The 16,591-nt window shown below is 34.6% G+C and overlaps 1 protein-coding gene across 1 annotated transcript in view; it reads left to right on the top strand.

Moving 5' to 3' along the window:
• The window catches only part of ZNHIT6 (zinc finger HIT-type containing 6), a 60,100-nt gene that overhangs the window by 32,209 nt on the left and 11,300 nt on the right, over positions 1-16,591 (top strand). Inside the window, exon 8 of the mRNA XM_074335080.2 lies at positions 1,481-1,558. Within this exon, the coding sequence (XP_074191181.2) occupies positions 1,481-1,558 (78 nt within the window). The remainder of the gene's footprint in view (positions 1-1,480; positions 1,559-16,591) is intronic.

The raw sequence follows: 16,591 nt of genomic DNA, 5'->3' as shown, positions 1-16,591 counted from the left end.
AGATTATGCTTTTGGATAGTAATAACAGTAGTTAATACTTACTCTTTACTGTGTCCCAGACACTCTTTGAAGCAGATAATAATAAATGTATTCATTCATTGAATCCTCACAGTAACCCATTAAGGTAGATTACTGCTGTTATATCCATTTTGCAGGAGGGAAAACTGAGCCTTAAAGTGGTTAGGTGACTTCATATGGCTAATAAACAGGGAAGCTGATATTCAAACCCAGGCAGTCTGGAGTCAGAGTCTGCACTCTTTTTTTTTTTTTTTTAGTTTCAGGTGTACAAAACAACATAATGATTAGACATTACAACATTACACACCCAACAAGTCTGTACATCTGACACTGTACATGGCCATTACAGTATCACTGACTATATTTCCTATGCTATACTTTACATCTCGTAACTACATATATATTTTTTTTAATAGAATCTGCACTCTTAACCCTTAAACTAAAAAGGCCTTTTAAGTTGAATGAAAAACTGGAACTTAGGAGTTTCCAAATAACTGTGAATGACAGGAAATCCTGTTTCAGCCAAGTGTTCATAAAACTGGGTAAGATATACTCTGTCTCCTGTCCAGAAATACAGCATGGACAAAAATGATTAACATAGCATAGTGGAAAGAGTCAGTAATGAATGTCTAGGTTAGAATGGCTACCTCTGTCCCTTATTAGCTATATGATCAACAGCAAGTTACTTAAGTTCTGGGCCTTAATTTTTTTCCATTATTAAAATGAGATTGATAATATCTACTAGATAGGGTTGTTATGAAGCTTTAAAAAATAGCACATATAAAGTTCCTAGTACAGGGCCTAGCCATGTAGTAGGCAGTGCTTAAAAAGGGAAACTTATTAGAGTATGATTTATTAGTGTTTCTGGGCGGGAACCCAGTTGACTTTCTTTCACCAGATGGTACCTGCTTGGGATATGAATGCTTGGTTTGGTTCCAGAATAACCTGGTGTTTAAAATTTATACTGAATGGATTCTAGAATGTCTGATCCAATTCTAGTTATTAGTAAATATCATCATCTACTTTTGATAAAAGGTAGTGCCCAGACTGAATCATATCTATGTCACACACAAACAGGTGGAATAGCTGAGTTTCTTTCTAATTACTGATAATCCAGTTTACTGTTTTCCCGACAATAAGACCATCAGCTCTAATGCGTCTTTTGGTACAAAAATTAACATAAGGCCTGGTCTTATTTTATTATAAAATTAAATAACAAGACTAATTTACTGAAATAAGTGTGTGTGTTTTTTTCATTTATTTAGCTGTACAGAGATAAGAAACGTAATTTTTAAAAATTCAGATCGTTGGTGAGAAAATGTCTTTAACCCTTTTTCTATTCTTGTGTAGATGAATTTTAAGTATTGTTAGCTACTCATAAATGCTTCGTCTTCCATAGAAACTATTTTGACATACATTAAAAATCAGTTTTGCTTCCTTCAATGTGACATTTTTATTTCAGGTTAAAAGCCTACATTCGCTCTCAGACCGGGGTCCAAATTTTAATGAAGGTTGAACACATGCAGCAAAATTTAGTAAGGTAAAAATTGCTTCCCTCCCATTTCTTAATTCTGCAATATAATTAAGTAGCTTGATTAATTTAAGTAACTAGTTATTATACTAATTATCTGGCTATTAACAAAGCCTAGGCTTTTAAAAATGACTTTCACATTAAAATTTTAAAATAATCATGCTTATAGGATAAATTCAGTTGAAAAACCGCCCTGGTTAGAGTATTTTTAAATAACATCATGTGCAACTAAAAAGATTTCTAAGTTGAATTTTAATTTACTTCAAGAAATACTCTCTACAACTGAAATTCATGTGGCCAACTGATCATTGCGTATATTGCAGTGGAAAAAACACTGCATAGAAATGTAAAAGGAGGCAGGTTCTAACAAACTCTGTGATTTGAGAAAGTTCTTAACATCACTGGGCTCTGTTCCTTCATTAATGGAATGATGAAGTACTCTACACTACATGATCTCTGAGAGTCCCTGCGGAGTCTGCTCAAGGGCCAGTTATGTGCAGCATACTCAGAATTACAAAACACTGATCTTTTAAGACCTATAATGCTTTTCCCATTTCTACTGTTTAATTAACTTAACTACTAGACCCAATTTAGACGAGATCTGGTTGATCTTGTCTGCAATTTAATTTCCTAGTATGGCAGTTCCAGTTTGTTATAAGATTATCATGAGAGATTAAAGTGATTCATTTAGTGTATGGTAAGTGCATGCTTTTGTTACTACTATTACTATTATTGTTACTACTGCTACTACTACAGATAAATGGATTCTTACAAAAGGTCTATACATAAGATCATAAGTCTCATCGCTAAGAATGGATCTAAATACCAAATCTTGACCACTTTTCTTACCAACATATCTCAGATATTCCCAGCTTTATGTCATTGATCATGGTTCAGTGATGAAAAATTGACATTTTCTATCACATGGTCCTTTCCCTAGACCTATTAATTCAATATATTTACTTACAGTTAATGCTTTAACTCCCTTCCTTCCCCCAAAAGATTTGGGGTCCAAATAAGAGAAGGATAGAAAATTCTGTGGTTTCTGCAAAGATAGTTATCCAGAGTTATAACATGTATATTAACCAAATTCAGTTATTTTTGAAACTGGTAATCACTTATGTAACTAATGAGAAATACTCATGTAAAAAGTGTATTTTTTCTGTTTAACAAAAATCATCCTAAAGTGAATTCTGTATAATTGATGTTCAAACAAAACAATTTACATTGCTCCCTTGGAATTTATATCTGGTCAATCATTAATTCATTCTTCCTTCTTTTTCTTTGTTTCCTCTTCTAAATTTAGTTCCTTTCTTAACATGCACCATATTTTGTCTAGTTTTTGTAAATGTTATTCATGTGTCATATCCGTGGTACATACTTGATGCGTATACTATGGCTTCAGTCTCATAAGCCTGCTATGGGAACACGTCATTTGGGTTTTTATGAAAAGTGAAATTGCTTTTTGGATAGTTGTCTCATTTCAACTTCTCTAGGCCATGGAACTAACGTGTGCTCTCCCAGGCTTCTGACATGTCCAACCATTCTAACACTTCAGCCCCATTCTGAGCACTTGCCCACTCCTTGTCATAGGCTGCTGATGTGGGGATAATATGTAAATGGATCTGGAAGGACTGGAAGGGAGACAGTAAAACTACGATACATCTCGGTTCAGGAAATTATTATTCTTAAATGCAGTAGGAGAATAAAATTAATAGCCTCATCATTTCCTTTGTATGTGCTTAACTGACCTTGGATAATTACAAATAGTAGCCACTGGCTACTGTTTTAATGGCTGCATGCATGGGATTATTTATTTTATTTTTTAAATTAATAAGTATGTATTTGAAATACCAGATTGCTCTTCTAGGATTAAATAAAAATATTTATTTGGATGAGTTGGGCATCGACTTGACTATGGTCACCTTATTTACCTAATCTGCTAACCAGATCATTAAACTTCTTTACAAAAGTGAAGGAAAGCATCCTGTATCATTTTGGTACAATTGCTAAAAGCAAAAGTTTTGCTTTTGGTTTGTTAGTTTTCTTGTTTGTTTTGTTTCTTTTTTGTTTCTATTTTTATTTCCCCCATTATCTGAAAGGGAAGATTTTTTTACATTTCCATTTTAAGTCAAGGCAAATTGGGTTGTGGCCAATGAAGAAATGTGACTCTTTGGCAAAATATCCTCGTCTTCCAAATTCAAGGAAACCAAAATTGTATGTGATAAAAGGTAAATGCAAGATACTGGGTATTTTAAAGTTTATAATATAGGACAGACTGCTTGGGCCCAGATAGCATTCATTGTAACTTGGAAATGTGTGCTATAAATTTATGAAGAGGCAAAGGGGATGGAGATCTCAACTTGTCCTAGCAGACCAGGATTTTCTTAGGAGTGTGGCAGAAACGCATGACATGACCCAGAGGGAGTGGTTGGGAATACCATTGCATGCAGTAGCATGGTAAGAAGTCAGGATCCATAAAGACCAGAACACAGGAGGATAGCCATCAGATTGGTATATTTTATTTTAACAAAGAGCCAAAGAGGGTAAACCTGAACCAAAAAAAGGTCAGAGAAATGCTCTGAAATTAAGGTCAGATGATCTAGTTCTAGGCACGTCTCTGTGCTTCATTTTCCTTAGGTTCTTTACTTTCTCTTATTTTATAAGCTTCCTTCTTGAGGAACCCAAATTTGGACCAAAGAGGACCAAAGTTGGGCCTCTTCTTTATCCCCAAAGGGGAGGGAATACTAGATTAATGGTGGTAATTTTAAGGACTACCTAGAATTGGTTGTTGTGACACTAAACCTGAGCTAGAGTAAGTAACGTGAAAAGTTCTTTGACTTTACCTTATCTATGTAGAAAACTTGGCCTTCAGATTTCCCCATTTGAGTTGTTTACGTGAACTCAATGTAACATGAAAATACCACCAAAGAGGAAGCGGAAGGTCCAGGAATTTGGGATTTAAAAATTGCCACCCTATTTAACTTTGAGTAGCAATGGCCATCACTTTAAGACAATAATGTCAGAAACCCCAATTGAGGTACCTTTTGGTCCTGAAGATGGACCTAACTTGGGGTAAGGTACACCCTTACATTTCTGATTAAATTACCCTCAAGATATAGTTATCCTGATTTCTACAAAACTTGCCAGTGATGCAAGTATTTTCTTATCATTAATAATGAAATTAGATATTGTGGGAGTACATTTAGAAATAGATTTTTTTTAATTAAATATTTTTAAACCACACTGTTCTCCAGATATCACATTCATAGATAGGCTTGGATGAGCATTTACATTTGATTGTATACTTAATTACAGTTGTACTGTTAAAGGAAAGTACATTGAGAGAACATCTAAGTAAGATTATTATAGGTTATAAAATGTTAAGTTTCTAATTTAAGATAAGCATGCTAAATAGGAGGGTTTTATTATTTCCTGAAAAGTGCTTTGAAGGCAGAAACGTGTAGTTTCCTTATAGGATACATTTGATTTTAAATGTATCCTACGATTTACAGTTTTCCAGTAACTTCAGAGTAAAGTCTCTTCTTTACCAAATACTTGATGTTGCCAATTTCCACTGGTTGTGTTTTCCATTCTTTGAGGGTTTATTTACAACTATCTCATGATATACTTAATCAGCTAGAGCAATCTTAAATGTTTCCCAGGATTTAGCTTTGCCATATACAACTTTTATTTTTAGATTTAGGTGGTCATGAATACATGTCTAACCTTAAAAAATTGGGGAGTTTCCTTTCCAGAATACACAGGGTTTGAAATTGTGTCTTCTTATACAAGGTAATATATGGCTTCTTAAGGGAAATTGTGTAGTCATTCACCAAACCCTAGGTGAGTACCCACTATGGCCCAGGTACTGTTCTAAACATTGGGGTGATATCAGGAAGGAAAACCGTTCCTGCCTCTGTGGAGCTTACATTCCGGGTGGAGGAGAAGTCTTATAAGGTGCTTGTGTTCGCAAGGCCGCACTTGCCCTCTTGCCACATCATTTCTTACCAGCTTTCTATTCTCAGAAAGTAAATGAATGGTTTTGAAGCAGAAAAGCCTACATTGGTGACGCAAGCACTATTGGAGGCAGCCATCGTGTTGCTGCTCACTTAAGTTATTATTGACTGATGCATTTGAAATGCTCTCAGCTTTGATACTGTCCACGCAATTGTAATTCCCAAGTCTATTAAATTTGAGGTCTCTATTATACTTTTATTTATTAATGGAATCATTTATTTTCATAAAGAAATACAGATACATTTTCTATTCTTCATGTTTACTTTGCTGCTTTGATTTTATAGAAGATCTTGGTTTTGATAGGATGTGGTTTAAGCTTTTATGGGCTGATTCTTTCCAAAATCACTCAGAAACCATTAATTAAACACATTTATCTATTTTTAAAATTATTTTTCTCAATTACAGTTGGCATTCAATATTATTTAATATTAGTTTCAGGTGTACAGCATAGTGGTTAGACATTTATATAATTTATGCAGTGATTCCCTCAATTAGTCCAGTACCCACCTGGCATTATACATAGTTGTTGCAACATTACTGACTATATTCTCTATGCTGTACTTTACATCCCCGTGACTTTTGTAACTACTAATTTGTACTTCTTAATCCCTTCACCTTTTCCACCCAGCTCCCATCTCCCTCCCTTCTGGGAACCACCAATTTGTTCTCTGTATTTATAAGTCTGTTTGTTTTGTTTGTTTGTTTACTTTATTCTTTAGATTCCACATATAAGTGAGATTATATGGTATTTGTCTTTCTCAGTCTGACTTATGTCACTTAGCATAATACCCTGTAGGCCCAGCCATGTTGTCGCAGATGGTAACATTTCATTCTTTTTTATGGCCTAGTCCACTGCATATATGTACCACATGTTCTTTATCTAATCATCTATTGATGGGCACTTGGGTTGCTTTCATATCTTGGCTATTGTAAATAGTGCTGCAAAGAACATAGGGGTGCATATATGTTTTTGAATTAGTGTTTTGGATTTCTTTGAGTAAATACTCAGAAGTGGAATTGCCAGGTGATAAGGTAGTTCTATTTTAATTTTTTTGAGGAGCCTCCAAACCATTTTCCATTGTAACTGTACCAATTTGCAATCCTCAACAGTGTATGAGGGTTCTCTTTTCTCCACATTCTTTCCAACACTTGTTTTTTTGAGTTATTGGTGATAGCCATCCTGACAGGTGTGAGGTGATATCTCATGGGTTTAATTTGCATTTCTCTGATGATTAGTGATGTTGAACATCTTTCCATATCTGTATGCCTCTTTGGAGAATTATCTGTTCAGGTCGTCTGCCAATTTTTTAATTGGATTGTTTAGGGAGTTTTTTGATGTTGAGTTGTATGAGTTCTTTATGAATTTTGGATATTAACCCCTTATCAAATGTATCATTGGCAAATATCTTCTCCCATTCAGTAGGCTGGCTTTTCATTCTGTTGATGATTTCCTTTGCTATACAAAAAAAAGTTAGCTAGATGTAGTACCATTTGTTTATTTTTTCTTTTGTTTCCCTTGCCCATGGAGATACATTAGGAAAAAATATCACTAAGAGCAATGTCAGAGTTTACTGTTTATGTTTTCTTCTAAGAGTTTTATAGCTTGGGTCTTATATGTAAGTCTTTAATATATATTTGAGTTTATTCTTGTATATAGTATAAGAAGGTGGTCCAGTTTCTGTTTTTTGCATGTATCTGTCCAGTTTTCCCAGCACCATTTATTGACTAAACTGTCTTTACCCCACTGTATGTTCTTGCCTTCTTTGTCATAGATTAAATGACGATGTAGGAAAGATGCACACAGAGACTGAAAGTAAAGCGATTGAAAAAGATATTTCATGTGAATGGAAACAGAAAAAACCTGGAGGAGCAATACTTAATATCAGACAAAATAGACTTTAAAACAAAGGTTATATTAAGAGACAAAGAGAGGCATTACATAATGATAAAGGGATCAATCCAATAAGAGGATATAACCCCTATAAATATTTATACACCCAGCATAGGAGCACCTAAATATATAAAACAAACATGGCCAACATAAAGGGAGAAATCAACTGTAATACAAAAGGGGACTTTAACACCCCATTGACCAATGGACAGATCTGCCAGATATAAAACCAGCAAGAAAATAGCAACTTTAAATAACACGCTACACCAGATGGATTTAGTTGATATTTTCAAAACATTTCACCCCAAAGCAGAATGTACATTCTTTTCAAGTGAATATGGAACATTTTCCAAGATAGACCACATGTGAGGCCAAAAAACAAGTCTCAATAAATTTGAGAAGATTGAAATATCAAGCAATTTCTCTGACCACAATCGTATGAAACTAGAAATCAATTACAAGAAAACTGAAAAACACACAAACACATGGAGACTAAATATGCTACTAAATAATGAATGGGTCAACAACAAGATCAAAGAAGAAATCAAAAGATATATTGAGACAAATTAAAATGAAGACACAACAACCCAAAATTATGGGACAGAGAAAACAGTCCTAAGAGGGCAATTCATAGCAATACAGGCCTACCTCAAGAAACAAGAAAAATGAAATAAAATAATCTAACGTTATGCTTAAAGGAACTAGAAAAAGAATAGCAAAGCCCAAAGTGAGTAGAAAGAAGGAAATAATAAAGATCAAAGAGGAAATAAATGAAAGAGTCTTTAAAAACAATACAAACGGTCAATGAAACCAAGAGCTGGCTCTTTGAAAAGATAAACAAAATGGTAAACCTATTATCAGATTCATCAAGAAAAAAAGAGAGAGGACCCAAATAAGTAAAATCAGAAATGAAAGAGAAGTGGCGATTGACACCCTAGAAATGTAAAATATTATGAACAGTTATATGCCAACAAATTGGACAATCTGGAATAAATGGATAAGTCCTAGAAACATACAACCTTCAAAGACTGAATCAAGAAGAAATAGAAAATTTGAACTGACCAATTGCCACTAACAAAATTGAATCAGTAATCAAAAAGTTTCCAACAAACAAGTCCTGGATCCAATGGCTTTGCAGATGAATTTTACCAAACATTGAAAGAATCAACACTGATTCTTCTCAAACTATTCTAGAAAATTCAAGAGGAAGGAAAGCTCTCAAGCTCATTCTACAAGGCCACCAGTACCCTGATTCCAAAACCAAACAAAGACATTACCAAAAAAAGATGACGACCATAGATGCAAAAATCCTCAACAAAACATTAGCAAACCGAAGTCAGCAATATATTAAAGAGATCATATTCCATGATCAAGTGGGATTTATTCCTGGGATGGAAGTTTGGTTCAATGTCCACAAATCAATTAACATGATACACCACATAAACAAAATGAAAGATAAAAATCCTGTGATCATATCAATAGAGGAAGAAAAAGCATTTGACAGAACCCAGTATGCATTGATGATAAAAATGCTCAGCAAGGTGGGAATAGAGGGAACATACCTCAATATAATGAAGGCCATATACGACAAACCTACAGCTAACATACTCAATTGGAAAAGCATTCTCATTAAGATCAGGAATAAAACAAGGATGCCCGCTTGCACCATTTTTATTCAACATAGTATTGGAAGTCCTAGCCACAGCAGTCAGACAAGAAAAATAAATATAAGTCATCCAAATTGGAAAGAAAGAAGTAAAACTGTCATTGTTTGCAGATGACTGGTAGCATATATCACTATAAAACCCCAAAGATTCCACTAAAAAAATCTATTAGAATTGGTAAATGAATTTAGTAAAGTGGCACAATACAAAATTAATATTCAGAAATTGGTTGCATTTTTATACACCAATAATGAACTATCAGAAAGAGAAATTAAGAAAACAATCCCATTTACAATTTCATCAAAAAAAAAAAAAAAACCCTGGGAAATAAATATAACCAAGTAGGTGAAAGACCTGTACTCAGAAACATATAAGACACTGAAGAAAGAAATTGAAGAAGATACAAATAAATGGAAGCATGTACCGTGGTCATGGATAGGAAGAATTAACATCATTGAAATGTCCACACTACCCAAAGCAATTCGTAGATACACTGCAATCCCTATCAAAATACCAGTGGCATTTTTCACAGAACTAGAACAAATAATCTTAAAATGTATATGGAACCATAAAAGACCCCCAATAGTCACAGCAATCTTGAGTAAAAAGAACAAAATTCGAGGTATGGTACCTGATACCAAACTATACTACAAGTCTACAGTAATCAAAACAGTATGTTACGGGCATAAAAACAGACACATAGCTCAATGGAAAAGAATAGAGAGCCCAGAAGTAATTAAGCACATTTAATCCACATATAAATAAAAATTGGAGTTTATACAAGAATTAATAGGGTACAGTTCTATTATATTGGGGAAAAGAGACATGAACCAAAGGTGACTGAGGTTCCTGACATGGACCTTTTTTTCTGATACACTGAGCTAAGTCCTAGAGAGGCTTAGGGCATGTTGAGTTTCATGTAGAAGTGGCATCATTTTCAGAAACATTATTTTCAGAAAGAATGGCCTTTCCATACTAATTCTTTATTATTCGGATCTCTTCAGAGTGAAATTATATCATATTCCAGTAAGAAATAGTTGCATTGTTTTTCCAGAATACATAATCTGTAGAGAAGTATACCTTATTTTAAAAGTTTCCAGACTGACTTTGTAGACCAAAAGTCTCACCATTACAAATACTAAATTTATTAAATCACTGCTTCTCAAATCTAACCCAAATTGAGATATTCGAAATAACCTTTTGCTTTTATTCAAAGACCTACGTCAAAGTAGATTTTCTATAAAATCAAAATAATGTTATAAATTTGATACAGACCTTGAAAACTTACTGTTTCTGTTTTCCCATCTGAAAGTGGGGATCAAGACAGAAAGGACATTGCATTGTTATGAAGATTACTTTGAGATAATGCCTATTAGCTACTTAGCACAGTGCCTGGCACATAGCAAATCATTCTCAGTAAATATGTATTATTCATGTATTATGACATGCAACATTCTGGTCAACATCTTGCTGAACTGCCTCAATGAATATGAGTTACTGTTTTAATCTTAGAAATTACTTCTCCAGCAAAAGGAGGAAATATGTTTAAAACAAAAGCTCCCTATATGACTGATAGTTGATTATATTATGCATTAACTTTTTAAAAACTGACAGCTTCTTTCAGCCAAAAAATGTCTTATACTTCTGGGAAGTACTCTGAGTTCAATTTTAGCTATCCTTCCATCAGGTGACTGACTCACCACTCACCACAAGGAGGCAGATACCCAGTCATGTTAGTTTACATTTCTTGACATAAAGGGGATATTGGAAGAATGAAGTTTCAGGAGCTTGTTAATTTACGATGTTGTCAACTGTTATTTCTGTACAAATGACTCCTAAATCAAGACATATTTTCAACCTTTCTTCCTACCTCCAGATCCTGGTTTGTAGGCTGTCTTCACTTACACATCTCATTAAATCTTAAGCTCATCATGTCTAGGTCTCATCACCCCACATCCATTTCTTCCTGACTGTGTGTGTGTGTGTGTGTGTGTGTGTGTGTGTGTGTGTGTGTGTGTGTGTTGTTTCAAGTGAGGATTAAATGAGCTCTGATCAGTGTCCCCAGCATCTAGTAACCTGTCAACAAATGTTGATACTCATTCCTTGTTATGGTGCTGTCATTCTTCTAGAAAGAGGCGTAAGACCTTCGAGCAGCCATTTTGCACTTTGTACTTTTCACCTTGTCTTATGTGGTTGGCCTCCATGATGAGTTTTCTGTATGTTCTCTCCTCTCCATTCTCCTGAGTACACTGTTGTTTATCAGTGTATACAGTGGAGCCTACCTCTTCCCTGCAACTGGATGTAAAGTTTTTATCCTTTGAGCCTCAAAAAATGTTTCGTACTGCAATCCTCTCTTATATTTTTCCCAGTAAAATGTATCTCATATGATGATAAAGACTGCCTTAGGCATCTTCATCTTTGTATTTCCTGCAGTGCTGATTAGCGACTTTCCCACAGTAGGAATTCAGTCTTAATTTTTTAGTAAGTAATGTACTGATTTGCTTAAATATTGTGTGCCTGCTGTGTGCTAGGTGTTGATACCATGGCTTAGACAACTTTTTCTGTAAATGGCCAAAGTAAATATATTTGGCTTTGTGGGTCATGCGGTCACAGTTGTCAACTCTGCCATTATAGCACATAAGCAGCTATAGACAATACATAAATGAAAGGGTATGACTGTGTTCCAGTAAGACTTTATTTACAAAAACAGTCAGTAGGCTGGATTTGGCCTGCTGACCATCGTTTGCCAGTCCCTGCTCTAAAGGATTTTTTTTTATTCATCACTTGTCACTTTATATCATTTAACTAGTTGGGAGCTTCAATTCTCAATATGTAAAAGAGAGAGGGAGGGAGGAAGGGGGGGAGAGAAAGCAATTGAAATTGAAATTATAACTACTGGGCAGGATACTTTAAATTTCTTTCAGAAAAAGTAGCAGGTACTCAGAGGACAGGCTATTTGATATGTGAATTTGGCCTAAAGTGTCAGTGGGTTAAAATTGATCAAGTCTGTATTTTTACAGTGCTAAGCCCTAGGGATACATAAGCATCTAAAAGGCTAGCCCTTAATGAGCTGAGAGTCTAGAAGGGGAGATAGGTGATACATGCTACAATAGATATATATTTAATATATAAGGCATAATAGTTACCCAACGGAAGGCATGAGCATCTTTGCATGGACACTCCAGACTTGTTGTTTTTGTTTTTGTTTTCAGTCTAGTTGTGGAGGGCACAGCTCAGCTCCAGGCTAAGTCGTTGTTTCTCACTGGCCCATGTGGGAATCGAACCAGCAATCTTGGTGTTAAGAGCATTGCGCTCTAACCACTGAGCAAACCAGCCTCCCACTTGTCATTTCTTGACGGAAGCATACACCAATTGCCTTTACTTCCAAAAATTGGCAAGAGTTTAAACTTTAAATCCAAGCCAAATTAAAGTATTGCCTAGGCTTTGATTTCATAAACATCACAGAAGATTATAACTCTTCCTGAGGGTACTACCCTATTATACGCGCACAGATTCTGTTAGTTGTTTACTACTGTGCTAGATGTAGTTAATAATTTTGGAACACTTTTTTTTTGAAAAGCAATCAGCAAAAGTATGAGCTATTTCTCTTGGATGATTTTATTTCCATGCTGAGAGGATTTTATTTTTTACACGAAGATTGCTTTACTTTCTTTGGATCTGTAACATGAAGTATTTAAAAATAATTTACGGTGAAGTTAAGAGCTAAGATACTTTCTCTCATGCCTTTTTAGAGAAATTAATTTTGCTGATGTAAAGACTTCAGGTGACACCCACCTGACCTCTCTTTGGCTCTTACTAAACCGATCCACCAGCAAGCTAAGACCCTCTGCTACCTTAAGGCAGAGCTGACCTCCCAGTTCCTGCTACTCGCTCAGATTCTGACCTTCTAGACTCAACTGCCTGCAAGACGCCACCTCTCAGCCCTAGTCGATTCTAAGAGCCTGGTCTCTTGCCGGCCGTACCTCATAGTCCTGCCAAATCCCTCCTTGCTTTTCCCCTAGCCCATACCCCTAGTAGATTTCCAGCTCACCCTCAGAGATTCTGGTTTAGTCATTTGTTACATAAGACCTAGAAAACTACATTTTTCACATTCTCTGCCTCCTAGGGGACCCTGATAAAAGCATCCCTGGGACCACACTTTGGGAAACACTGGCCAGGATGGTAAACACCTTGAGGACATTTTTGGATTGATTGCATACAGTGTCTCTAACATGTGTTCTATGTAATAAGTGTTTGGTGGATGTTTATTCAGCTGAGTTGTTGAAGTTTTATAAAGAAATATGTCATTTGATATTAGGATAGATTTTTTTTTAAATCAGATTTTTACATCCTGAAAGATATTAGTCTGCACCCTTGGCCTAATTGAACTAGAAATGGAACATTAAATGATATAGTTTCAGACTTATAGAGAATAATTGAAAAATATGCTTTGAGGTTATTCTAAATAGGAAATGTATATGTAATAAATATTTAAAAGATTATTTAAAAATGTCCTGCCATTAGAAAACAATATCTTGGAAGTTAAGATTATTTTTATAATAATGATACAGAATTAAATATATATCAGAGAACATTAAAGGAATTCCAGAATTCCTAAGAATGATAGTAACTACTTTCAGATGCCTTGTCTTACGTGAGTAGCCAAAGATCACTGTTGCCTTTTAGTTAGATCCCTTGAAAATAACTGAAGAATGAAGGATTAGTTAATAAAAACACTGTGCTGTCTAGATGGGATTACTTAAGCTTCCTCTTGTTTTCCTTTTGGAATTTGGTTCTGTTAATAAATACTACAGAAAAAAAAGGGGGAGAAATTACTTAATCTAAGAATCAGTAGTAAACAGTCTTGCGTGTAGTAAAAGATACCATCATCAGTGCTCACCTATCACATTAAGAGATGCATTTCCAATAAAATTTTATTTTAGGAAAACAGTATGGAGATTCCTCAAAAAATTAAACTATAAACCCAGCAATTCTATTTCTGGGTATTTATCTGAAGAAAATAAAAACAATAATTTAAAAAGACATAAGCACCCCTGTGTTCATTGCAGCATTATTTACAATAGCCAAGATATGCAAGCAACATAAGTGTCCACCGATAGATGATGAGTGGATAAAGAAGAGGTGATACATGTGTGTATATGTATCTGTATAATGGAGTATTACTCAGCCATAAAAAAGAATGAAATTTTGCCATTTGTGACAACATGGATGGACCTAGAGGGTGTTAGTGAAATAAAGTGAACAGAGAAAGATAAATGCTGTATGATTTTACTTATATGTGGAACCTGAAAAACAAAACAAATGATCAAACAAAACAGAAATAGACTGATAGATACAGAGAACAAACTGATGGTTGCCAGAGGGGAGGGGGATGAGGGGATGGGCAAAAACGGTGAAGGGGATTAAGACCCACAAACTTCCAGTTAAAAAATAAGTGACAGGAATATGATATACAGCATAGGGGAATGTAGTCAATAATATCCTACCTCTGTACAGTGACATACGGTTATTAGACTGATCGTTGTAATCACTTCATAAGTTATATAAATGTCAAATCACTAGGTTGTACCTCTGAAACTAATATTCTATGTAAACTACAATTTAGAATTAATTTAAAAATTTACTTTAAATGTAATGTGTGTGTTTTGATCAATTTTATACTAATAGTTAAAATTATTCAATTCAGAAGAAATTTTAACATTTAAAGCTTTAAAGTCATAGGTTAAAAATTAAGTTTTTAGCTGACATACATATTTGTTACAGATAAATATGATTGGGTAATCAGTAAAAGATTTTCAAGCATAAATGTATTATTTAGAATAAAATTCTGTGGAGAATTGGAATAGAAATACAAGTTCAAGGAGAAAAGGAAACCTTATTAGATCTCTAAATGTTAAGGAAGAGCTTATATATACATACACATATATAGCTTGTAACTGTTTCATTTTAAATAATCAGTATTTACATTATACCATAAATTATATTCTTTGCATCTGTTTAAACTTGTGAGTAAAGATTGTAAGTTAAATTATATATGTCTATTTTAAAATGTACAAAAATATCATTGTTTTTCAAAATTATTTCAGGTTATATATATGCAAAAAAATATGAAGACCTGAATAAGTTTTCTCAAACACACACAAAACATGTTTGTTGCAAGGTTGAGTTAAAATCAAGGTTAAATCTAGCGACTAATAGATGACTTTATGAAGCATAATAGGTAGTAATGACAAGCTCTTATTGAGTGCCTTCTACTGTTTTTTTAGGTACCATGTTAAGCATTTTATGTACATTATGGTTGTTACATTATACATTATAAGTGTGTTATGATTGCATAGAGAGCCCTGCCTGTATCTTTGTAACCGCTAACTGGTGGAAACTAGATCCAAAGCTAGGCCTGCCTGCCTCCAGACCCTTGGTATGTTCCTTGCAATACAAAACCTGCCCCTCAGGGCTGTAAATGCCCATAATGCATGTTCTTTGTTTTGCATTTTTGGGATTGTTGATTGTTTTTCAATATTAGAGTCATGATCAGGATGAGTACATCTCAAAATGGTATTAACCTTTGTCCACATTTTAGATCTAGACTCTAGAATGAAGGAAGCAAGGGATCATTTGATGATTAGAAAATGTTAGAATCAACTTGCAGAGTGTCCTCACATACAAAGGATATCTGTAGCGAGGGGTGTTAAATGTTTTTATCAGCTCAAAGATGACACATCAGTGATGGAATGGGTTTCATGTATGGCATTCTGCTTGAAGCAATTGAATGTAACATCAAGTTGAGAGTTCAAATATATTTCCCAAGTTTTTAGAGAAAACTGTCATTTTATATTTCACATAATTCCCTTAACCAAAATAGTATTTATTTGAAATGATAGCATCACTGTGGAAATTGTAGGCTTATAATCTGCTAAGAATTTGACCATCACATCATTTTGGATCTATTCTTTAGTTAATCTACTAAATTTCCCACTCTGGTTATGTTGCATAACAGTTTGTAGCCAACTATATATACTCTTCAGATGGAATAATGATATGATTACTTGAAATTTCTAGGTGAATTCAGGTATTTCATTTTAGCCAAAGAGCTTCAACCTCTCCAACCAGACCTGTCACTATAATTTATCATAAGTATCAAAACTGTGAATGCTATGTGTATTCCCATATCCACTCTCTGCTCAGTCCTGTAGACCCCTAGCTTATTTCTGACTATCTACCTTGTACGGATACTTTCTAACTAGACAGTCTTCGTCTTTTCACCTCTAGTGAATACCTAATAGTCCACCATTGTAGTCCCACTGCTTAGCAGGTGTCTGGTACATGGTAGGCCTCAGTAAGTATGTGTTCAGTGAGGACTAAGTGAGCAAGCACACAGGTGAGTAAGGGAATTCAATAAATCTGCTTTATAGTCCCAACTCTTCATCTCCTCGAGTGACTCTGAGT

Source organism: Rhinolophus sinicus, chromosome 14 (assembly GCF_057876585.1).
Source record: "Rhinolophus sinicus isolate RSI-liver-muscle chromosome 14, RSI-T2T, whole genome shotgun sequence".
NCBI lineage: Eukaryota > Metazoa > Chordata > Mammalia > Chiroptera > Rhinolophidae > Rhinolophus > Rhinolophus sinicus.
The sequence above is the reverse complement of the archived record's forward strand: the minus strand, read 5'-3'. Positions and strand labels throughout refer to the sequence as shown.